The sequence below is a fragment of the Cololabis saira genome, chromosome 1, assembly GCF_033807715.1.
Source record: "Cololabis saira isolate AMF1-May2022 chromosome 1, fColSai1.1, whole genome shotgun sequence".
Taxonomy (NCBI): domain Eukaryota; kingdom Metazoa; phylum Chordata; class Actinopteri; order Beloniformes; family Belonidae; genus Cololabis; species Cololabis saira.
Genome location: NC_084587.1, coordinates 54,465,264 through 54,490,061, shown reverse-complemented (window position 1 = coordinate 54,490,061; position 24,798 = coordinate 54,465,264). Strand labels below are relative to the sequence as shown.

The window sequence follows — 24,798 nt, the reverse complement described above, 5'->3', positions numbered from 1 at the left end:
ATTATCGTTAATATATAAATTCATTGTGCATAAGATTTTTAATGCTCAATACTAAAGACACTTATATCATTAAATGTTCATGTTTAAACATAACCAGGATCTAATTTTACACGTAAACAAATTGGAAAGTGTTTTTTCAGTTTCCTGTGTGCGTGGCTTGTTAAATGAGAGAATGTTCAATAACAGACAGCAATCATATGCGATAAAACATGGCTTTTATTTGTTTTGATTACTTGTTTCAGTTTTGGTCTTGTGTGTGTTTTTGCTCCATTCATGTCTGTCGTACCACGGAGCCAACGCTCACATCCTGATTCACATTCAAAACACGACATACATACAAGAAGGAATAAATAAATTATGTACATATTAGATGGCGTATATCCCTGCTGGTGTAAATCAAACATCTCGTGAGGAGATGTATTGTCAGAGTCCTGGGACTGAGTGTCCTGAGCTGCAGGTTCAGCAGATGTGGGTTTAGAAGCACTTGCGGTGGACGATGCTGGGACCCGCCTCGTCGTACTCCTGCTTGCTGATCCACATCTGCTGGAAGGTGGAGAGGGAGGCCAGGATGGAGCCGCCGATCCAGACGGAGTATTTACGCTCAGGTGGGGCGATGATCTGGAGACGAGGAAGAAAATGAGAGGTTTTTTTATTGCTAGAAAGCCCCTCATATCATGTGATCACATTACTCTGAACGACAACAGGCAGCAGGAGCTGAGGTTTTTGTTTTTAAACGAAACCAGAGATCGTTCTTTTCTTTCACATTCCTCTCATTTACCATGGTCACATAGGATGTTTTAAAGTTAACTGTTTTTATTGCATTTAAAAAACAAACAAACTGTTTAACCATACAGTTAATTTTGACCTTTTCAGTCCCATCACATAACATGACTTTTAACAAACTGCCATGAAAATTAAAATCCTGTTTTTCTGAACATTTTAAGAACCTTGAATGGAAAAATGAACAAACTAAACTGATACAATATAAACTTTTCCTCGTGAGATTATTTTTCCAACAAATCTTAACATGGAGAACATTTTGATGAAATATTTAGGCAATTCACTGATTACTTCTTTATAAAAAAACAGATAGCAACAACTTTCTACCTTTTGACACTTCCTGCTTTTCTTTGTTTTATATAATTTAGTTTTATATTCTTCCCTTTTGGTAAGTCGACTGCATAAGATAACTCTAACAGCTGCCAGGTTATGCAACTGAGGCTGGAGTGGTACTTTAAAGACCTGCTGAGAGTACTTCAGTTGAATTTTCAGTAGGTTGGATTAATGTAATGTCATCTTTACAGGCCTTAACAAGAAATCAATCAGGAGCTGCAGCTGATCCAGAACGCTGACAGTCCTTAAAAACACCAGGAAACTGGACCACATTACACCAGGAAACTGGACCACATAACACCGGTCATGAAATCACTCCACTGGCTTCCAGTGAGTCAAAGGATAGAGTTTAAAATCTTACTGCTGGTCTACAAAGACCTGAATGGTCTTGGACCAAAATACATGGTTGATCTGTTAGTTCCTATGAAGCTCCCAGACCCCTGAGGTTCATCTGGATCTGTTAGTTCCTATGAAGCTCCCAGACCCCTGAGCTTCATCTGGATCTGGTTTGTTGTGGTTCCAGAACCAGAACCAAGCAAGGTGAGGCAGCGTTCAGTTATTCTGCTCCTCACCGGTGGAACAAACTTCCTGTAGACCTGAGGTCTGCTGCAACTGTAGATCCTTTAAATCAGGCCCCAAAACATTACTGTTTACTGAAGTTTACTCCTAAAATTAAATGCTTACCTTACCTTACTTACCTACATCTACTGCCCTTATTTTTAACAACTTGTGCTTTTTATTATTTGACCTCTTTTCTTATCATTTTATTTAATTTATTTGGTATTTAACCCTACTCTTAAATTAAATACTTTCTGAAAACCGCGAATGAGATGTACCTGTGGTACTCTACTGCCCTTAGTTTTCAGCAACTTGTGCTTATTTTACCTTCTTTTCTCATAATTTTATTTCATTTTATTTGTTATTTACTGTCCAATTATGTCTTGCCGCTTTTGATGTTGATGTAAAGCACTTTGAATTACCTTGTGTTGAATTGTGCTATATAAATAAACTTGCCATGCCTTGAATTATTGTTAAAGAAAAACCAGAATAACATGGACTCTGATCTTAATCTTCTGTGAAGAAGCTTTTTTTTTGGGGACTGCTCCAACGGTTGTACCTTGATCTTCATGGTGCTGGGAGCCAGCGCTGTGATCTCCTTCTGCATGCGGTCAGCGATACCGGGGTACATGGTGGTGCCGCCGGACAGCACGTTGTTGGCGTACAGGTCCTTACGGATGTCAATGTCACATTTCATGATGCTGTTGTAAGCAGTCTCGTGGATCCCTGCAGACTCCATACCTGCTCAGGTGCAAGCAGAGATTCAACAGCGTCACAGTAAATCATTTATTCACGCAGCAACACACTCGGCTGTCTCTAATAACTAACAATGAATTGACTTTCTGAAACGCACCGATGAAGGAGGGCTGGAAGAGCGTCTCGGGGCAGCGGAAGCGCTCGTTGCCGATGGTGATCACCTGACCGTCCGGCAGCTCGTAGCTCTTCTCCAGGGAGGAGGAGGAGGCAGCCGTGGCCATCTCGTTCTCAAAGTCCAGAGCTACATAGCAAAGTTTCTCCTTGATGTCGCGCACGATCTCACGCTCAGCTGGAATCAGAGAGAAACAGAAGGAGTTTGTGCTTAAGGTGTCAGAAAACTCTTCCATGTCCACCGTGAAGGACCTTGTATGGGCGGCACGGGAGACTGGAGCTTTAGAAAAGATTATCTGCGTCTAAGAGCAGGTGATGGCCTCATTCTCGTGTGTTTACCTGTTGTGACAAAGGAGTATCCGCGCTCAGTCAGGATCTTCATGAGGTAGTCGGTCAGATCCCGGCCTGCCAGGTCCAGACGCATGATGGCGTGAGGCAGAGCGTAGCCCTCGTAGATGGGGACGTTGTGGGTCACACCGTCTCCAGAGTCCAGCACGATGCCTGACAGCACAAACAGCTTTAAAGCTAAGTTTTACATTCCATATATGTTCAACTTCATCTGAAATATTTACCACTGCAGTCGATTATTTCTGCCTTTGTGCAAATGTTTGACGTCAGTGTTTATAAAACATATTAGTTTCATTGTCTGAGAGCTAAGTGAAAACCCAAAATGATTTTCATCATCAAGTAATTTGTCACTTTTTTAATAAATTGTTTAGTTTATCAGGACTTTATACCTTTTACAACAGAATAGAACAGAATAGAATAGAATAGAATAGAAGACTTTATTGATCTCCCATAGGAGAAATTCAATCGTGCAGCAGCCAAAACACACACACGCTCAACGGTTTATACAAAAAAATTAAATAGAAATAACCAATAAATAGCTAAATAATTAAAAAAAAAAAGAGCAATATAAAATGTAGAAAAATGAGCAATGTACAAGAGAAAAAATAGTAAACACAAAAAAACAGATAATATTTACATGTGCAAAAATTCGTGAGGTATTTAGCGGGCAAAGGTTAATGCACTTTCAAAGAGACAGATTATTGCACTCGGGTGGCTACAGTTGGTTATTATAAAGTCTGATGGCTGTGGGGATGAAGGACTGTAGGAATGTATCTTTATAATAAAGTTGTGTTTTTGACAAATGTATTAAATATGGTCCTATCCCAGCTCTTCCAGGCGTAGACGCCTGCCTTTAGTGTTAGTGCAGACTCACCGGTGGTGCGGCCGGAGGCGTACAGGGACAGCACGGCCTGGATGGCCACGTACATGGCAGGGACGTTAAAGGTCTCAAACATGATCTGGGTCATCTTCTCCCTGTTGGCCTTGGGGTTGAGAGGGGCCTCCGTCAGCAAGGTGGGGTGCTCCTCGGGGGCCACACGCAGCTCATTGTAGAAGGTGTGGTGCCAAATCTTCTCCATGTCGTCCCAGTTGGTGATGATGCCGTGCTCGATGGGGTACTTCAGGGTCAGGATGCCCCTCTTGCTCTGAGCCTCATCGCCCACGTACGAGTCCTTCTGACCCATCCCCACCATCACACCCTGGGGGGGGAGGAGAGCTGGTGAGGACCGACTCGTCTTTAACTTTCGCCTGCGCAGTGATTTAGTGTTTATGATTTCATCTGGGTGTACTATGGCCAGTACTGGAGTTGAGGGGGGATGAGGGGGGATGAGGGGGGATGGCATCCCCCCTGAAATAAAAACGGTCAAAATCATCCCCCTGTAAAACTGCCATCCCCCCTTCTATTTCAACATTTAGAGTCATCACCAGAACAATAACTTATTTGACAATTTTCACCTGTTTCAAGTAAATTTTCACTTGAAATAAGTAGAAAAATCTGCCAGTGGGACAAGATTTATCTTCTCATTACAAGCAAAAAAATCTTGTTCCACTGGCAGATTTTTCTACTTATTTCAAGTGAAAATCTACTTGAAACAGGTGGAAATTGTTGTTTTTTCCAGTGATGAGTCTTGTTTTAAGTGTAATGAGATTTTTTTACTAAAATGAGATATTTTAACTAGAAATAAGACAAATATTCTTGTTAAAATTTTGAGTTTTTGCAGTGATCCATTTTACTTATCCTGTGAAGGACAGAGTCATATTGATAAGTTCAGAAAAGTGTTTTTTATTGTTGTGTTTTGATGTATTTGATGTAAGCCCAGTGGATATTTAAAGCTTACAGAAGGCTGCATTTAACTGCTGCTATGTCATTCCTGCAGTATTTCTGCAGGTGTTTTGGTCACTGCTATTATTTGTAATATATTATATTATTTGTAATCAGCACAAATTATCTGTCCCCATATGATAAAATCCACCATCCCCCCTGATTTATTTTTTTACAACTCGAGTACTGACTATGGCACACTATCTAACTTCACTGGTGAATAAAAAAGTAGTAATAGTAAGTCGAGTTAAGAAAACAGAGAACTAAAATATCAGGATCAAATCCCATGTGAGGACTCAGAGATGATCAGACAGGAAGAAGGAATAAGAAGGTGAAATACCAGAGCAGTTTTCAGCTTTGCTCTGCTGGGTGGAGCTCCTACTAGAGTACTATAGAGAGAGTACTCTCTCTATAGTACTCTAGCTCCTACGTACCTGGTGACGGGGACGGCCGACGATGGAGGGGAACACGGCCCTGGGAGCGTCATCCCCGGCAAAGCCAGCCTTCACCAGGCCGGAGCCGTTGTCGCACACCAGGGCGGTGGTGTCATCGTCATCACACATGTCTGCGGATTCTGGGGGGAGAAAGTTGAAGGTGGTGACATTTCTGTACATACAGGACTCGACAACAATAACCTGCCTTTTAGAGTTAGACATTAGTCAGGGGGTAAAGTGCTGAAGCTGGAGCTGGAAAATGCCAGAGTTACTCTCCATGATTAAAGAACAAATGCAGTTATTCATGTCAATCACCTAGTCTTGATAGAGCTGTGACATCATTTCTACAAAGATATGAGTTCTGCATGTTATCTTTGAGAGTAGTGACGGACCAAACTTCTGTTTTCAACATTAATAAATTGTTCTTACATAAGAATAAGCAGTATCTTTTGTTCAACCATTTTTTCCAGTAATGCAGCCACTGTTTTACTGCAACTAACTTGATACTTAAGTAAAAACTGAAGCCACCTGAAAAAATATATAAATAAATACATAAAATACTATATAAAATAATATATATATAAAATACTAAATAAAATGCCAGACATGTTTAATTCGATTTTAATTTACTTTATCTTCTTAGTTATGTTATTCACAAATATCAACGAGGTCCTTAAGTGATAAGAAACGTTTTTTGACTTTTAGCAGAATAAACTTTAAATGACAAAAGGCAGTGAAATATACTGTCTATATCAGCTCTCTGTGAACTGATTCAGTAATAAATGCTGAAGTTCAGTCATGTTAGATAATCCCTCGCAGCTTTGCAGCGTGCTGACTGTATAAGACTGAGACAGAGTGCAGTTTATCAACTAAATGTGGTTTACTCCGGTTCTGATTCATGTAGTCATCGAGCGCCAAACAGAAACATCATCATTCTCAGAGTAATGATGCCTTCACGGACTCCACACAAACTCCACAATATGAACTCCCATCTATTTGCAACTTAATTTTCCGTGTAAACCTTATGGTATCCTACGTTAGGTTTCCATCTTATTTATTTTTTTGTTCTCATATATTATTACGCCAACATTGTTCTTCACATATAGCCTAATGTTATTTCAGTACACATTATTTAATTGCAAGATACCCACCCTTTACATCGTTTAATCCGTTTCTTGGCCAATGAAAACACTTTCAAGGCTAAACCCCGTGAAAAACAATACATGGGCCAGTTCGTTTCTGTACATTAAAACAACACAGTTAAGAATATATATAATATACAGAAACACTTTCTTGTGCAGCGGTCTGATTATAAATCTGAACTGATCCTGAACGCAGTCGCTCTGGCTCTCGACCGGAACCTCTCCGCTGCCTGTCACAATAAAAGCTTTTATAAAAATTGAACTGAAGCGGACTTCAATTTAAAGTCAATTCCCACGAATTAACCACTTAACCGGATTATTCTCCATCTGCCCCACCGATGGAGCCACTAACGCCAGTTATTACAACAACCTCCTCTTCCCTGCAGCCACCACCAACCCGGCTGCACCGAGCCGCTTACCTGCGTGTGTGTCCGGGTGTCAGTGAGGAACAGAGCCGCTGCTGGTGCGGGTGATGCGGGTGACACGCCGCGGCCGCCCCGCTCCTTTTATACATGCTCCTCCGCATACCAGCGAGAGGTTTCCTCTCCCTCTCTGAGGCCACACAGCCGCCCGGAATGTCCGAGTATTGGACAGGAATTCCAGCAGCCCTTCGTCCATATTTGGTCCCGCCAGGTCTCCGGCGGCGGCTGCGCGGCTCCGGGACTTATATGGAGAGGAAGTCCCGCAGCCGCAGCCGTGTATGGAGCCGGAGCCGCGGCTGGTGCAGCCCCGCTGCTCCCGCTCCATTCAACACTTCAGCTGGAGCAGAGTAGTAGTTTACTCTTTTCTTTTTTTACCCCGACTGAAGAGAAACATACCTCAGGAACGACAGTTGAAGTTGAGGTGGAGAGAGACTACTGCAGTAAACTGGGACCAAAGGAAAGTTTCACAGTATGACTGAATGAGGCAGATATGACCAGTACTCGAGTTGTAAAAAAAAAAATCAGGATTTTATCATATGGGGACAGATAATTTGTGCTGATTACAAATAATATAATATATTACAAATAATAGCAGTGACCAAAACACCTGCAGAAATACTGCAGGAATGACATAGCAGCAGTTAAAGGGATTGTGACATGAAAAACACATTTTTCTTGATTTTTTGTGTTTTGTTGGGTGTCTTGACATCAATTACACCCAAAAAACAACGAACTTTTAACATTCAGTGTATTGTGTGCTTTCTGGGATTTTCCGCATAACTGTGCAAAAACGGCGCATGTGGTTTGGTGGCGGATCGTTACGTAACGATCCGCTAAATCACCGCCCCCTCCACCCAGCTCCCTGCCTCCTCTCCTCTCCAGCGCACCATAAAGGCTGATTTATGGTTCCGCGTTACACCGACGCAGACCCTACGGCGTAAGGTTACGCGGAGACGCGCTCCATACGCTGAACCCTACGGCGTAGGTTCTGCGTCGATTTAACGCGGAACCATAAATGAGGCTTAACACGCCTCTTTTGTTCTAATCACCGGAGGAAAACTGCTAAGAAGACCCGCGGCCACTGACTGGACTTAAGATAAGGGGACACTGCTGCTTGCATGCCTTTATTTTTATGATTGTTTGCTGTGGTTCGCCCTCCTGCTTTCCCGTGCATGCTTCGCCTGTCGCTCCGACGCCGCTGTGAGCGTATGGCTGGAGGAGGAGGAGGTTTGGAGGAGGAGCGGAGCAATGATTGACAGGAAAGGGGGGAAAGGAAGCGTTTTTCACGGCGCAAAAAAACACTGTAATAAAAAGCCAGGAAAAGAGAACTAGAGTGAAGTTTTTCTTGTTACACTCTTTTTGACACATTTGAGGGATGTTGCCCAAGACTTTTAATAGTGTTAAAAGCATGTTAAAAATGATGTCACAATACCTTTAAATGCAGCCTTCTGTAAGCTTTAAATATCCACTGGGCTTACATCAAATACATCAAAACACAACAATAAAAAACACTTTTCTGAACTTATCAATATTTTTTAGTAAACAAATCTCATCACACTTAAAACAAGACTCATCACTGGAAAAAACAACAATTTTCACTTGTTTCAAGTAGATTTTCACTTAAAATTAGTAGAAAAATCTGCCAGTGGAACAAGATTTTTTTGCTTGTAATGAGAAGATAAATCTTGTTCCACTGGCAGATTTTTCTACTTATTTCAAGTGAAAATTTACTTGAAACAGGTGAAAATTGTCAAACAAGTTATTTTTCTGGTGATGACTCTAAATGTTGAAATAGCAGTAAAACCACATTCATTGATGAAATGACATAAGGGATGGAAAGGAGGGATGGCAGTTTTACAGGGGGGATGATTTGGACCGTTTTTATTTCAGGGGGGATGCCATCCCCCCTCATCCCCCCTCATCCCCCCTCATCCCCCCTCAATTCGAGTACTGGATATGACACTTAAAAAGTAGTTGTTATTGAGGAGTACTTTGTCAAAACAATGAAAAGGGTGAAATGACAATGTGAACTGATTTACTGCAGAAAGCTTCTAAAAGAGATTTGTAAATAGTGAATCTCCTGAAACTTCAGAAAAGTTCAAAGTTTAGCACAATGAAAAGAGGTGAAATGTATTCAATCAAGTCAAAGTGCATCATAATTCCGAATTCATTTGAGTTTGAATAACATGTGAGTTGAAATAGTTTGTGATGACCTAAGTCTGGAAGCAGTTCTGAAACATGAGGGCAGTCTATCTCAATTACATTAGCATCTAACCAGAGTTGAGTATTAAGATGACTTAGTTATCATGTAAACATAGATACACTTGTCATTGTGGAGTTCTCCTAAATGGAATGAGATTCCTTCAGGTTAGTTTGAGCTTGTGTTTCTCAGCAGGAAGCTCAAACGAGCAGCAGCTGACTAATATTCATGCTCCTGATTGTAAAACACCGGGTCAGGACAGCTGCAGACCAGACAAATGCCTGGAAGGAATAAAAGCTGAGTTTATCCAACTGTTGACTGGGCTCTGCGGAGGTGTGGGGATTCACAGAAGCCTGGCGAGGTTGAACATGGATGATGATCTGATAACAAGAGTGTATCATCAGTTTAAAGAGGAAGAGAACATCACTCCAGAAAAACCTCCTTATTGTTAACGTAATTCTTTTTATATTCTGTACCATACAGGAAACCTCAACTGGAAGGCAAAAGGCCAACGTCAGTTATGTTCACATTTCAGGCTCTTGATTGTTGAAAACAAGGGCTCAGTCTTGAATCTGAGATTTTATCAAAAGGAGCTTAACTATTTTACTTCTATTATTTAACTATAAACTAAATAGAGTCAACACAGGAAACGAGCGGATTACAAGAGAGCGACATGTACCATATTTTCTGGACTATAAGCCGCTACTTTTTTCATAGGTTTTCAACCATGCAGTTTATACAAAGGTTCTATTCTGTGGATTTTTCTTCCACAGCTCGGGGCGCTCTAACCGGAAATACAATCAAAACTAAGACAAAATAAATGCAAAGAAGAATACGCTACTTCTTCTTTAGCAGATAGAAGTAGAAGCAGATTTCAAACAGATAAATAGATAAATAAATACCGGTTATTTTCTCTTGGTTCTGTCCCGTTTTAATCAGCAAAGTTGTTGCCGTGTTAAAAGACACTGTTAGGAAAGATCTATTTAGGTACAAACATGTACATCATTTACAGTTCAAAATCATTCTGTACATGTAGTAAATATCTAATCTAACAACATCAATATCTGCGGCTGAAATATCTTTTTTTTTTTAAATAGAGTGGATGCGGCTTGTATGCAGGTGCGGCTTATAGTCCAGAAAATACGATACTTGTAGGAGGAGAAACGGAGAATCACAATAGTAAAGTTATTTGGTCCAAACAAGACCAAAGAGCTGAAGTTAAAGGACGGAATTAGCTGAAGTTTAAATATAAAGTAAAATTGGCGCAATGAATTTGAATTCCTTGAAGTGAAGGATATCTCCTGTGAAAGCGTTTCAGTTTCGTGATGCCCCCCCATTGAAGCAACACCAGAAATACCTGCAGGAGAGCAGGAGAGGAGGAATGTGCTGCAGATGACGGAGCTGCTGCAGTCACCCATGTAAACCACAGAGAGGCCTCTGGAGAGAGGTTGGACTCCACATACCTCTTTCACCAAAAAAATATGCACGTCATGTTGAATGGTGACTCTGCCAAAGAAGACAATTTATACATAATTGTTTTAAAATGTATCAAGATGTATTATAAAATCTAATCCCTAGACTTCAGTTGCAAAATAACCTTTTTTGTACTTAAGCGTGATGGTGCATCCAACTCACATTTTCTGGTCTTTCAGTCCAGATTGGGCCGAGGATTCAGACGGGGAATTAGAGCAGACCTTTGTGTGGGGTTTCACGGTGGATCTACAGATGAAGCTGTGTAATTTATAATGTCATCACTGTGTGGACACCCTTCAACATTCTCCATGCACTGAAGAACTGTATTGCACACATGTGGCTCTAATCTTTGTTTCCCTTTCGAAGCAACACATTTGATGGAGCAGTCTGGGAAGCTGAGGTCCGAGGCAATAACTCTATTTAATTGATTGGGCCGGAGCTTCGGGAGCTGCGTGTTGGTCTGCTGTCCCCCCCGACCCCCAGTCTGGCCCTCGGCAGGAGGGTCCCCCTTATTGTCCAGGTCCTGGTCCAGGTTTCTTCCCTCCTAAAGGGGAGTTTTTCTTGCCACTGTTTGGCTAAGGTTTTTCTCCCACTAGGGGAGTTTTTACCTGCCATTGTTTATATAATAATTGCTCAGGGGGTTTATGTTCTGGGTCTCTGGAAAGAGTCTAGAGACAACTTTTGTTGTATTAGACGCTATATAAATAAAATTTAATGAAAAATTTAATGAATGAATTTAAAATGGATGGATATATATGATTGATTTTTTTAATCAACAAGAGTATATTACAACATACTTTTATTTTAACATGTGCAAATGTAATTCAGTAATTTCTTTGTCCTGTTTTTGTTGTTTTCCTGCAGTTTAGTCTCATTTATCCAAACAAAACTGATGATTCTCTCTTCCTGGTCTCAATTAGATAAGATATACTTTATTTATCCCAAGCTGGGAAATAGTATATAGTAATTAGCATCTTTTCAAAGGTGTTTTGTCATTATTCAGGGGTCTTTTGCATATTTTACACCAAACTACAGTTAGTTACAGCTGATGTCCTCAGTCTTGTTGAGAGATGGCCTTTTACAGCCATCTGCAGCTTCAGTAACTGAAAATGGATCATTGAGGAAGATCCCTGTCAAGGCAGGAGTCAGCCAGCCGAACAAGCCAGATCTATTTATAACCATCGTCTGCCCTTCATCACCCGACAGGAGGAAGTCCCGACTGGTGCGAGCCTCCTTCTGCAGGCTCACGGCTCAGTCAACCTTTTTAAACTACGGTGTGAACTGAACTTATGTCATCTTTATTAATATGATTAAATTACTAACAACCCACCATTTTCATCGTCATTCACCCGTGTGGTTAATTTCTTCTGATCCTAAAAACGTGCATCTGAAAGGCCACTACATCACAAATGACAACTGAGGTTTTGTGACTAAAATCTGATGCTTTTCTGCTTTGCATTGAGAAACAACAGTTTAGAAAGAGGACTTGGCATGTTTGTGTAAAAAACATCAGTCAAAGCAAAGAAGTACAAATGCATTTATTTAGAAAAGAGAACATTTTAAACTAATTTTGGACATCGTAACAATGTGAAGGAACGCTGAAGTGCAGGAGGCTTCACAGGGAAAGTCGTCACATCTGAGCTTGAAGGTAATGTTCATAATTGGCTCGAAGTACAAATTCAAAATAAGGCTTTGATTTCAAACTGCTCAGCTCGTCCAGCTCCAGCATCTCTCTGACGTCAGGCAGATACGTCTGCAGAGGAACTCCTGAAAGATATTGGTTCATTTCTTAAAGGAGACACATTCAGTTCTCTTTCAATCACTGGCACAATTGGCTGAGGTCTTAATGAAATATCTTACTCAAAATACCAGAGATACAGTGAAATGCTTTATTTTCAACCGTGTCTTTAAATTTTTCTACCGTTATTAGGAAATGGCATCTAACTTCAACCCATGCTTCTCTTTTGCAGGTTGAAAACAGGCATACTAGCTTTGCACTGGTCACTTTAGATGCACCGCAAATGCAGCATGAAACCTGAATTTATACAGATTTTTATCAAGGACTTGATTTATAAAAAAGAAAATTGATATTAGGTCTATCAGCATATACTTCAGCATATTTCTGAATAAAAATAACTATTACACATCCCTTAGGGCCTTGCTGTTTCTCTTGAAGTTGAATTGATAGATTTTTGTTTTCTAATGACTTAGATGTTTCCGTTTATTGGTACTCATAATATTTCTCACCTTCCTGTATGAGCTTGAGGAGAATCTTGACAAAGATGCTGTCCTTCGCCGCTTCCAGAGGATCGTCGCTGCCGTCAGCAGACGACCAGCTGAGAGGGAAACAAAAGCCAGGTACGTGAAACTATTAAACTACACCACCTCTATCTGCATGTCCTCTTTTTTTTCCCCATCCGCTTTGAGCTTCATCTTTACTTATAGAAACACCTGGTTCTCCAGCTACTTAAACGGTCAATGACTTGCATTTATAAAGGACTTTAAGGTATAAAAAAAAGACGAGTTGTAGCTTCGTGCCGGAGGTCCGGCCAGATAAACGCAAACATGACAGTTCTTACTCATCTCTCCTGAGAGCTTTGCAGAAGATCTCACACTTGAGCGAGTCGATGTCCACGCTGTCCTCCTGCAACCAGAAAAACCCCCGTAAGTCAAACTGAAATAAATCAGCACATCAATAAGAACAACTAGAGTTACCTCATCTATGTACTCCAGCAGGTCCAGAGCCTTTTTGAAGTCGTACTCGTTGGCGCGCCTGTTGTCATCGCAGATGTAGAGCTGAGGAGAAAGAAACGTTTCAGTGCTCAGGACTTATACTGACCCATTAGAAAACTGGAGAAAACCTTGTTTTCTTTCAACTTAGGAGTTCAGAAATGAGTAAATTCAGGACCAATACTAACTTTATATGTGCTTAAAGATCCGTATGTAAAGGACACAAGAAGGCAATGCACTATAAATATATAATAATGGTCTTTTAGATAAGATATGTAGCTGGTGGGAGTGTTATGCATGGAATTTGATTATATTACTGTGATTTCTTTTGTTTTCCCACCGTGAAGCAAAGACTAATGCCCTTTAACTTCTTGTTGGGCCAGCTCAGTAAACAGCTACTTATTAGGCAAATTCACAATGTGGAGGTGATGTGCATTATCTTGTGACTCATCTATGGACTGCAGTCAGAGGTGTCAAGTAACGAAGTACAAATAGTTTGTTACCTTACTTAAGTAGAAATTTTGGTTATCTATACTTCACTGGAGTAATTATTTTTCAGACGACTTTTTACTTTTACTCCTTACATTTTCACGCAATTATCTGTACTTTTTACTCCTTACATTTTAAAAACAGCCTTGTTACTCTATTTCATTTCGGCCTTTAAATAAAAACTATCCAGTTAAATTGCTCCATCCGGATAGAGTGAATTTGGTTGTGGTTGTTTCAGATGTTCTTGTCCAGTTTTGTTCTTACATCCGTTCCCTCAGATTCCTGCAACTAAACTTGGATGTACATTCCAATAAAGGTTAGGATAAATGATAACATGAACATGAACGTTTGACTTTTTGCACCATTACAATACTTATAGGCAACTAGTCATCATATCTGCTGCTCTCTGAAACACATGTTAATGCTCAATAGTACACATATATGGTTCTTTAATATATTTGCATTATACTAAGATACATTCATTTTCAATGGCTTTTGTCCTTAATGGCTTTTTTCCCCCTTACATTACTTTTACTTTTATACTTTAAGTAGTTTTGAAACCAGTACTTTTATACTTTTACTTGAGTAAAAAACTTGAGTTGATACTTCAACTTCTACAGGAGTATTTTTAAACTCTAGTATCTATACTTCTACCTGAGTAATGAATGTGAATACTTTTGACCCCTCTGACTGCAGTTATACTCTCCGAGGTGAGCGGTCTGAGTGTCTTCACCTGGATGAGGTTGTGAGCCGTCAGCAGAGGCATGGTGTCGGGGTTCTGCTGTTTGTCCTCCAGCAGCTGCCGGGGCAGAGTCTCCTGGTGCAGCAGGAAGCGCTCCTGCTCCATGATGTCTGACCAGACAAACACATAACCGCATCAAGTTAAAAAACTAAACAAAACAAAAATGCAATGCCCAACCGCGTGTTTTAAAGTGCTTCATATGACAATTAGCTGCAAAAAAATAAAGGAAATCAAGTTTACACAATGAACTGGTAGGGATATGAGTAGCATACCTGCTTACATAGATACTAGTTTAAAATGTGTTGCATTAGCGCTGTGGATTCTCCGTACAAGACAAAGAAGTGAAAACTGAACCCTGACTCCGCTCTTTGAGCGGCTTGTAGATCTCCCAACAAAGCTGACTGTGGTCCCACAACTCCTTTTCCTGAAGGCTTTTGAACCAAATTACGTAATTTAATGCAGTGGAAGATATTGCCGGCTGCAGGGAGTGATAAAGTTGCGTCGCCGCCATGCAGGACCAGTCTGACCAGCAGAACACAAAGTCCACAGAGGAAGTGAGACTAATCGTGCCTTTGTCTTCACATAACGCACATTTATTACCTGCTGAGTTTAGTACATTTCATTCTCATCTATTAGAACTGGACTGATGGAGGAAAACTAAATTAACCATCCACTTACATATTTTTAAGGGACAACTAAACATTTACAACAACGCAGTAAAATAGGAAAGAACCCTCCATTTTTCCAACTACATCCCATAAAACAAAAATAATCCTTAAATCCTTTTTAAAACTATCGACCCTTTAATAAACAGGATCTAACGAGTCCTCCATCCCAGCATCAGATGCTGCATGTGAAGATCAGTGCTATTAGATCCAGCCTTTTATCCCAACAGAATGTTGATTTTAACAGAACTGAAGTGTAGTTTTAACGAGAGGAAACACTGGATTTATGTTTATGATTATGTTCTGATGTGTATAGTTTGGGGGGGGGGGGGGGGGGGGGGGGTATATGTGTGCTGTGTGGATATCAATGTAAGAATGCGTGTGAAAATGACCTGATATGTGTTATTTTAACCATGAGTGTGGGTTTTTATATGTTGGTGTTGATTTTAATATGTAAAGCACTTTGCGCTACTGAGTATGAAAAGTGCTATCTAAATAAAGCTTGCTTTGATTTGAATAGTTTCACTAGACAATACTTGGTGTGTGCAGGTTTTCAGATGTATCTCGTCTCTGTGAATGTGGCTGGAAAAAACACATGGTGAAGGACATCAATTCTGCACATTCAAAGGAGGAGAAAATAATAAAAACCTCCACAGCTTCAGATTTACCGTCTAGTCTGTAGCCACAACCATCTCCTATTCTTGGCAAAGACCTTAAAAAGTAAACACTGTCCCTGACCTACCTGCTTCCTCTCTCTGCAGAGCACTCAGTCTCACACCAATCATTTCATTTGTACTTTAACATTCCAAGTGGAGCCTGGCGGTGTCTGCCGTGTTGGTGTTCCCATCTCAGGTGAAGCACAAAAGAAAATAAATCTCTTTCTGTATCTTTGTAATGTAGACCTGTGAGAGCTGGATTTAAGCTTGTCTGTTTCAAAGATAAATATATGAATCAGGAACTTCAGATTAAGAACTAAAAACGTTTGCAGATCTTTTACGTCGTGCCACCGAAGACCGTTTTTCTCTTCACTGTAAATAACATTTCCAACTCAGAACAGGGTTGTTTTTTTGTGTTGACTTTTCTATGAGTCAGTTGTGTTTTTACCGTTGACTTGTTTGGAGACCTGGTCCTGTGGCAGGTCTGACGCCAGCGCCGTCAGCTTACTGAGAGCCAGCAGCGTCTTCTTCTTCACAAAGTAGCGCGTCTCCGCGTTGGCCTGGTTGTACAGAGTCCTGTGGGCCTGCGGAGATGCAGCAGCACACCAAGAACGACAGTTTATAACAGTTTTTACTCTGTAAAATACCTATTTTAACCCAGGTATCGTTCGTGGACACAAGGATAAAAAATAACCGTTTTATTTACTTTGTTCAATATTTGTATAGATACTGCATATAAATGAATCCCTTAAATTTGTCAAACTTCGACTAAAATAGTGCAGATATATCTTATTCTAAATGGTGACCAATTTATTTTACATTTGGTTGTTAAATCGGTCTTAATGACGCTCCAAACCTGAAGAAAGCAGATAAACTACAGCAAACAAGGTTCAATTCAGGACAGATGCTACAAAGTACGGTAAGTGTGTGTGTGTGTGTGTGTGTGTGTGTGTGTGTGTGTGTGTGTGTGTGTGTGTGTGTGTAACAGAGAAATGACACGCTGTTACACTTTGACAGGATCAACGCTGATAAAAACTTGAAGGAAACTGACTTCATATTTCCTTTACAAAGTAGTGAAAACTGTCGACGGTTTAACAGGACAGAGGAGGGAAGGAAGAAGGTAAAATTATTAAATTACTATTTTATCACAAGAAATATTTGCTTTATCTCTTTTCCTGTTCATACAACTCATTTAACAAAGTGTTGCAAGAAGTAGTTAAAAACAGCTCTTCACATGTAGAAACTGGATATTTTTGTTTCTTTTTTTTAAATAAATGTGTAAAATACTTCACAAATGTGATTTTCCTTGAGCATTAAGAGAACCATGTGTAGCCTAATTAGTAAATATTAATTAGAAATGAGTCAAATGAAAGAAAATATGGAAATAAATGTTTATCCAAGACCTTTAATAATAATAATAATAATAATGATGATGATGATGATGATGATGATGATGTTTGTTTCTTTTTTAAACATCAGTGTGACTCAATTTTTTAAATATTTTTTTCCTGAATTCTAGTATGAATAAATTACCAAATGTTAGAAATAATCCCACTGATACTTTGATGACAAACAGAAACAAGAGGACATTAAATCGCCGTTGCATGAAAGCAATGAAATAATAGTCTTCATGTTAATCTAATTTAGCCGAGACCAACAATTACAGCCATTTACCAGAATTAACCTCCTTATGCTTCCCAGGACAGCGTGTAGTGGCAATAAAGATGGGAAACTGGAAAATATTCACTTAATTTTGTCCAAATCTGCTGTTCTGAAACCTCAGATTTATTTCTGAACCAAGTAAAGAATAAACTCTAGCAGCCACAGTAGTATGTAGGTGAGAAATGGAGTGTGTGCGTGTGTGCTGCTTACAGTCTGGTAGTCGTGGGTCTGGATGTGGTGCAGCCAGCTCAGGTGTTGGTGAGCCTGCAGGAAGCTGGCCAGCTGCTGGTGCTGAGCAGCCGGCTGGGACAGCAGCTTCCCCCTCTTCCCCTTCTCCATGTACCAGCGAAACAGGAAGTCTGCAAAGTTCTACGAGGGAAAATCAGGTGAAAAGGGGATCAGAAGGTGTTTTTACAGGAACATGCATGCAATGAGGTGTGAGTGTGCCAAATGTTTTTAGCTCATGATACAGCTTAAAAGCCATAACATATTCAATACTATTATTACTATGTAATGTTAACACACCTGCTGTCCCATTTGTGGAAACAGAGACATGTTAACATTTGTTTCTCCCAAAAACCAGCCGTGGACCTTCACAAAACCTAATGTGTCAGTTGTTTAAGCAGCAAGTTGTTGCCAACAATAATTCATAATACGGCCAGGCTGGGACGGGAATAAATTAAATACATTAAAAAAAAATAAAAATAAAAAAACTTGAGATGTTGTGCTTTGATAATTCTGTTGAATAATTTGCTTACATGATCCCAAACCGCATTCTAGATATACTTTTGACATTACATAAGGTTTTTAGTGATAAAGTCCATAAAGCAATACCAAGGAGTGTTTTCATCTTCTGGACTGATTAAATGTAAGCTGAATTGTGCAGGAAAAACACTCAGCACTATATGTTGTGTTGCATGGTGGAGGAAGCATCATGATTTGAGCTTGCTTTGCTGCGTCAGAGATCTGGACTACTTGTCATCGTCAAGGAAGAAATTAATTCCCAAGTTTATCAAAGTATGGGAGGTATTGAATGATGTCAGAGGACTGAAGCTTCGTAAAAGGTGTGTGATGCAGATGGACAAAGATTATAACCACTGTAAATATACTGATGTAAAACTGAAATGGCCCAGTCAGAGCCTTGACATCAACCCGACAGAGATGCTTGAAAATCAAAAGGCAGAAGCTGTTACTGGTTAGACCTGCTATTAACTCTTATGTTCACTTACTTTTTCCATCAACAATGGGAATTTTAATTATATTTAAAAGGAGTGTAAAGAAGGTATACCGTATTTTCTGGACTATAAGCCGCTACTTTTTTCATAGGTTTTCAACCATGCAGCTTATACAAAGGTTTCTATTCTGTGGATTTTTCTTCCACCGCTCGGGGCGCTCTAACCAGAATTAGAATCAAAACTAAGACAAAATAAATGCAAAGAAGAATACGCTACTTCTTCTTTAGCAGATAGAAGTAGGTAGAAGCAGATTTCAAACAAATAAATAGATAAATAAATACCGGTTATTTTCTCTTGGTTCTCTCCCGTTTTAATCAGCAAAGTTGCTGCCGTGTTAAAAGACACCGTTATGAAAGGATCTATTTAGGTACAAACATGTACATCATTTACGGTTCAAAATCCTTCTGTACATGTAGTAAATAACTAATCTAACATCATAAATATCTGCGGCTTGCATATCTTTTTTTTTTTTTAAATAGAGCGGATGCTGCTTGTATGCAGGTGCGGCTTATAGTCCAGAAAATACGGTAATTGTTTGATTGATGAAAATCAAATCAAATTTTATAGCAACTTAATACAGAAGTGTTAACTTGGAGAGTCCCCTCACGCCGTGACGTACCTGCTCAGAGAACTTGGCCATGTAGTGCTGCAGGCGGTTCTGGTTGTCCGTTTGCTCACACATCTGTACCAGGATGTCAAAGTCACAGTATTTCTCAGCCAGCGCTGCCACCCACTGGTACTGACCCAACTCCACTGAAACACACAAAACACAAGTCAGAATCGCACCATTAAACTCCGTCATTGGAAAATAAAACAACTAAAGCAACACTCGACAGGACGTGTTTACGCTCAAACTGCAACAGTTGCGTATTCAGCCTCTCGCTTAACAAGTTACTACAAACTTATCAGTGTTAGCCAAACAATCCCCTACAGCAGGGGTATTCAACTAGATTTGGCCGGGGGCCACATCTGCAAAAGGACTGTATGGAGAGGGCCGCACAATTTAAAAATGTGGGGGTTTTCAAAATGTATTTTGCACTCAAAGACGAAGACTTATGTAAATACAATACATTTGTATTATACATTTGAATATATCTAGTTTACATATGAATTATGTATTAATTGTCTCCAGATTTAGTCATTGTGAATCTTAAATATAATATTCAGATAAAGAAATATTATTTTGAATGAAAGTTCATTTTGAAACCATGCATTGTGCAAACTTAATGAAATTGATATTGACCTACTTTTAATAAAACACGCCATAATGACAAAGCACCACTTTCCACCAAGATTTCCTTATTTGAATATTATATTAAGCATTGAGCACAAGCATTTCAGTCCATAGTAGCCAGTTTTGATGTTATAAGCAACCAAAATATTAACCATAAGCTCCTTTATTAATGACACATCTGTGCATTATATCAGCAAAACAAAACAATCACGAATTATAGGAGGCTTAGAAGTTCCATCTGAAATGCAAAGTCCTCACTTATTCAAATGAAAAAAAATTTCAGGCCAATCCTAGAAGCCTAATGATGTCCTCTGTAAATGAATCCTCTGTACAACGGAGGTTAATAATAATGTGACAAACATTAACACTGTGCAACACTGGCAAAAAATCCGAAGTAAAAAACATCTCCAACAGAGATTAACATGTACAAACACTATGCATCGTTAACCAACTAAAAAAAGGCTACCAAGCATCTTAAACTTAAATGCGATATGCATTCTCTGCACACATTACAAATAAAAATCGCACCTTGTGTGAACGCATTCCTGGCATGTCTGTCTGCCTGTGTGTCTGCATGTGTCTCAAGGCTGCTCGTCAGCCAGCGGTGTGCAGCGGGCCAACAAAATTAAAATTGCGTTTAACACTGCTCCCTCACTCCAGCTGTTATTAACTGTTCGGTTTTTTCCCCACTTATTCCACCGAACACCGAAAGTGTTTTTTTTGCTATTTTCGGCCAAACAAACACCCCCTTTTTTGAAATATGACCAGGGGCCACATAAAAGCTCCTGGCGGGCCGCATGTGGCCTGCGGGCCGCCAATTGAATATCCCTGCCCTACAGGTTTGAGGTCTACCTTTTCTTTCCTTTTGTGTTTATTTAAGTAATTTCCCCATCCCTCCATGCCGTCTCTTCATCCACTTACAGAGCGGGGCCAACAGCTCGGAGCGCCGCTGGCTGTATTCCAGCTCCAGGCTGTTGTAGCGCTCCGGCTGGGCCCCCGGGGGCCTCTGCTGCTGAAGGGAGGTCAGCTGGGCCACGTAGCCGCCCAGGTACATGTCCAACAGCGCCACCAGCTGCTCACAGAGTGCACTGCGCAACTCAGAGTCCGCATGTGGGTAGACTGAGCGTAGGATGATTTCGTGCTGGCGGGAAATGACAGTGCGGACACCACCGATGCCGCCTGATGCTGGAGGAAAGAGGTGGCAATAAAGAGGTTAAGGATAACACCCATATGGATGTAAACATGAGTCAGGGTGCAGGAAGAGAAAGGAAGATGCTCTGGTTGTTGCAGAATTTAAATGACCTGTCCATGGGATGTACTCGGGCTCGGCAGCAGCGTTTTCAGAAGCTCTGTACATGGAGGCCTTGGTCTCTCTGTACTGACCGGCAGCCTGGAGCATGTCCTGAACACACGGCACAACGTTTCAGGGACTACAGCGGTCTAGTTACAACTTCAGAGTTGCTCACAGCCTGGTGGCAACCTTCACCCGTAAGAAAATGATGAAGGATGCGTTTACCTTGATGATGTTGTTAACTGTAAGGACCACTTCGGCCCACTGCACCGAGTCCACTGGGTTCTCCTTCAGACTCCGCTCCTCCTCCTCCAGCAGACAGTCCAACACCGACGAGATCTGAGAAACCTGGAAGTGCAGGGATGAAACGTTTAAAAGACCTATACTACGAAACTCCGCCCTCACGCATACTAGGAATGGGTGATATTTTATCGTTCACGATAAACCATCAAAAAAATTCCCCACGGTAAGAATTTGTCATCTCGCGGTAAAAACGATAAATTCTCGTTAATGACGTTTTTTTGTAAAGCCGATTTATTGTTCTGCGTTAAATCCACGCAAAACGTACGTGAAGGAAGGAAGGAAATGAGCCAGAAAGAAAGAAAGAAAGAAAGAAAGAAAGAAAGAAAGAAAGAAAGAAAGAAAGAAAGAAAGAAAGAAAGAAAGAAAGAAAGAAAGAAAGAAAGAAAGAAAGAAAGAAAGAAAGAAAGAAAGAAAGAAAGAAAGAAAGAAAGAAAGAAAGAAAGAAAATTCCCGGATACGTGTTTGTGTAACAAACATGGTGGATCTGAGTCATTCCAGTTTTGCAGTACAGGTGTAACTCATTTAATTGGTTTTTATCAGGTTTAGTATCTTTTAGAGCAGTGATTTGGGGGCCCCAAAGACTGAATGTGGTGATAGATTTATAGTTACAAAGATGGAGTTGAATAGGTATTTTTTTTAAATCGTCATTTTTATCGTTATCGGGATAAATGCCAGAAATTATGGTGATACATTTTTTAGTCCACACCGCCCATCCCTCCCGCACACGCACCTCTCTGAAGAAGACGTCGGCTGCAGTGAGGCTGGCCGGCACCGCTGTGCCGCTCCTCTGCAGCGCCGTGCTGATGGCCCGGTTCACCAGCTCGGCGTGTCTGCTGTGGTGGTTCTTCAGCACCATGGCAGCCTGCAGCTTCTCAGCGTGCTCGCACAGCAGCAGCCGCGTTGCCATGGGAGACGACCGCACCGTCGTCTGAGCGAGCCGGTCCAGCAGACCCACCTGGGAACAGAGGACACGCGGGCATCAAACTCCGTGTGTGAGTATCATTTTACCAGAGAAGGGAAGTCACGTGAAGGAAGCAGTTTTATCCATCAGGGGATTTTGTGACTCCTAGAGCAAGTCTTTACCTGGAGCAGGAAGTCCATGAAGCAACCGTGGGCCTTCATCTTGTCTTCCAGTTGGTGGAGGATGATCAGGGAGGTGAGAGGAAAGCCAGCGCTCTCTTACGAAAGAAAACGATTCACAAAAACAAAAAAAAAATGTATAAGTATGCTGACGTCAAACTGAGCGTTTGATGGATTATGGTCGTTATAGTTAAAAGTCTTGTTATGCTGCATCGTTCAGGCTGTAAATTCACACCAGGGCTGGGCGATATATCGAGATTTTAATATTAGGGGTGTAACGGTACATGTACCGTATTTTCGCGACCATAAGGCGCAACTTTTTTTTTTTTTTTTTTTTTTTTTTAAATGTGCCGGGCGCTTTAAGAAACGGTGCGCCGTGTCTATTACCTGAATTACGGTAATGTCAGGTCGGCCACCATGAGAAGGTAAAAAGAGAAGGGGGCGGGTGAAGCTGAATGAGACCATCCACTGAGCTGTTTAATGCGAAACAGATGATGAAGACTTTTAAGGATTTGCTTGATGAGTAAAGTGAAATAAAATACAATCAAACTAAGTTTTGCTCCGCTCTATTTAAATAAGCACACTTGTGTGTGAGTGTTCTGCAGCGCCGGCCGGTCGGAACCGTCCACATTCCCCGGTTAAAGCAGCGGCTGCAGCAGCGCGGTGATGGTCGCTGCTGCAGCCGACTTCCTGGTTCCCCAAGCGGGTCCAATGACCTGGTTCCCGGCGGCTTTAAGAGCAGAGATTTCTGGGGTCTGTCTCAGGTCAGATCAGCTTCACTTTCCGAGATTTGCAGCCAAATCTGTCGGTTACAAACCCGGTACCGGATCCCGACATGCGCGTGTGTGTATTCGCGGCGCGACACACAGATTCTCATGTAGGCTATGTGGTGCTGGACTGGCGCAGCTGATGGACAGAAACTTATGGTGATTTTTAAAAGAAAAACTTTGCATAAGAGGTTTCCAGCCGGAGTCATTATAAGGGTGAATGAAAAGAGGGGGCTGGATGAAGGGATGATGATGATCAAGAAGCTGAGACAGGTCTGGAAATTCGGACTGGCGCAGATTAATTAACGGAGCTCCTGTCGGATACAAACCCCGGTACCGGCTCCCCGACAGCGCGTGTGTGTGAGCGGGTCCAGCGCGAGGGTCCCGGGACCGCCGCGGGACCAGCGCGCGGGGGGGGGGGGGGCGGACCGGGACCCGGTCCGCCGCGGGACCAGCGCGCGGGGGGGGGCGGACCGGGACCCGGTCCAGCGCGAGGGAGCAAACGGGGAGCGGGACCCGGGACCGCCGCGGTCGGGATTTTTAAAAGAAAAGCGTTCCCTAAAGAGACTTTTCCAGCCAGAGTGAAATGAAAAGGGCTGGATGGATGAGGAGATGATCAGTGGCTGAGACAGGTTTGTGCAGCAACCCGGTGGTTTTTTTAAATTCTTTAATGCAGAAACAGAATATGAACCTTTGAAGGGTTTGATTGATGTGAAAAGTGAAATAAAATATCAAACTAAGTTTTGCTTCTGCTGTATTTTTAGCGCGTGTGTTTTGCAACGCGTGTCTGTGCAGCTCCGTCTCCGTAGACGGCGCCTTTTGGGTCGGTGCGCCGTATGTGTGTTTTAAAACCAAAAATGACACACAAAACTGAGGGTGCGCCTTTCCACACAGTGCGCCATATGGTCGCGAAAATACGGTATTTGTATTGAACCGTTCGGTATAGCGTGTTCGGTACGGAGGCGTACCGAACGAGTTTCCACACGGACATATTAAGTAGAGGACCGCACGTTGTGGAGCAGAGCGCTGCTGCAGTTGCGCTCACACCGAGAAAGTATTAAGATTAAAGAAAAAAGCACTAACTAATGAAGAACTAAAGAGCTAAGCACATAATTGTGACAAGTCCAGTGTTTCCCCTACCATTGTTTAGGCCTGGCGTCATTTACGTTTGATCATTTACATTTATGAGCACCTCTGCAGCGCTGATCTGCAACGGGAGTCAACCTGCTTCGTTGCCTAGTAAAGCCTGAATTATGGTTCGGCGTTAAATCGACATAGAGCCTACGCCGTAGGGTACGCAGCGACGTGCACCGTACGGCCGCTCGCTGCGTACCCTACGCCGTAGGATCTGCGTTGGTGTAACGCGGAACCATAAATCAGCCTTAACGACGCGAGTACCGCTGCTGAGAGCGCGGGCATATTATATACATTATGGGATGTATAGAGTTTGTAGCTAGCCAACTATGGTGCCGGCCAAAAAAAGAAAAAATATGGCGGGCGACAGACAACATTATATAAAGAAATGTTTCTGCAGGTACGTGTGTTTGTGTTTGCATGTGACGCTG

The 24,798-nt window shown here is 41.4% G+C and overlaps 2 protein-coding genes across 2 annotated transcripts in view; both read right to left on the bottom strand.

Annotated features, from left to right (window-relative positions):
- Nucleotides 1–198: 198 nt before the first annotated feature.
- On the bottom strand, nucleotides 199–6,858 carry acta1a (actin alpha 1, skeletal muscle a). The gene is made up of 7 exons (XM_061726415.1): nucleotides 6,704–6,858; nucleotides 5,143–5,282; nucleotides 3,761–4,085; nucleotides 2,878–3,039; nucleotides 2,525–2,716; nucleotides 2,231–2,412; nucleotides 199–618 (listed from the first exon to the last, which is right to left on the bottom strand). Exons 2-7 carry the CDS (start codon nucleotides 5,269–5,271, stop codon nucleotides 475–477), a joined length of 1,134 nt encoding a protein of 377 aa, XP_061582399.1. The 5' UTR covers nucleotides 5,272–5,282; nucleotides 6,704–6,858; the 3' UTR covers nucleotides 199–474.
- Nucleotides 6,859–11,900: 5,042 nt separating this feature from the next.
- The window catches only part of nup133 (nucleoporin 133), a 29,528-nt gene continuing 16,630 nt past the window's right edge, over nucleotides 11,901–24,798 (bottom strand). Inside the window, exons 13-25 of the mRNA XM_061726058.1 lie at nucleotides 22,470–22,564; nucleotides 22,117–22,341; nucleotides 21,309–21,431; nucleotides 21,095–21,194; nucleotides 20,714–20,977; nucleotides 19,178–19,311; nucleotides 17,534–17,692; nucleotides 16,110–16,245; nucleotides 14,332–14,450; nucleotides 13,095–13,175; nucleotides 12,959–13,023; nucleotides 12,627–12,715; nucleotides 11,901–12,146 (exon numbers count right to left, since the gene is read on the bottom strand). Coding sequence (XP_061582042.1) covers nucleotides 12,010–12,146; nucleotides 12,627–12,715; nucleotides 12,959–13,023; nucleotides 13,095–13,175; nucleotides 14,332–14,450; nucleotides 16,110–16,245; nucleotides 17,534–17,692; nucleotides 19,178–19,311; nucleotides 20,714–20,977; nucleotides 21,095–21,194; nucleotides 21,309–21,431; nucleotides 22,117–22,341; nucleotides 22,470–22,564 — 1,727 coding nt within the window. The 3' untranslated portion in view covers nucleotides 11,901–12,009. The remainder of the gene's footprint in view (nucleotides 12,147–12,626; nucleotides 12,716–12,958; nucleotides 13,024–13,094; nucleotides 13,176–14,331; nucleotides 14,451–16,109; nucleotides 16,246–17,533; nucleotides 17,693–19,177; nucleotides 19,312–20,713; nucleotides 20,978–21,094; nucleotides 21,195–21,308; nucleotides 21,432–22,116; nucleotides 22,342–22,469; nucleotides 22,565–24,798) is intronic.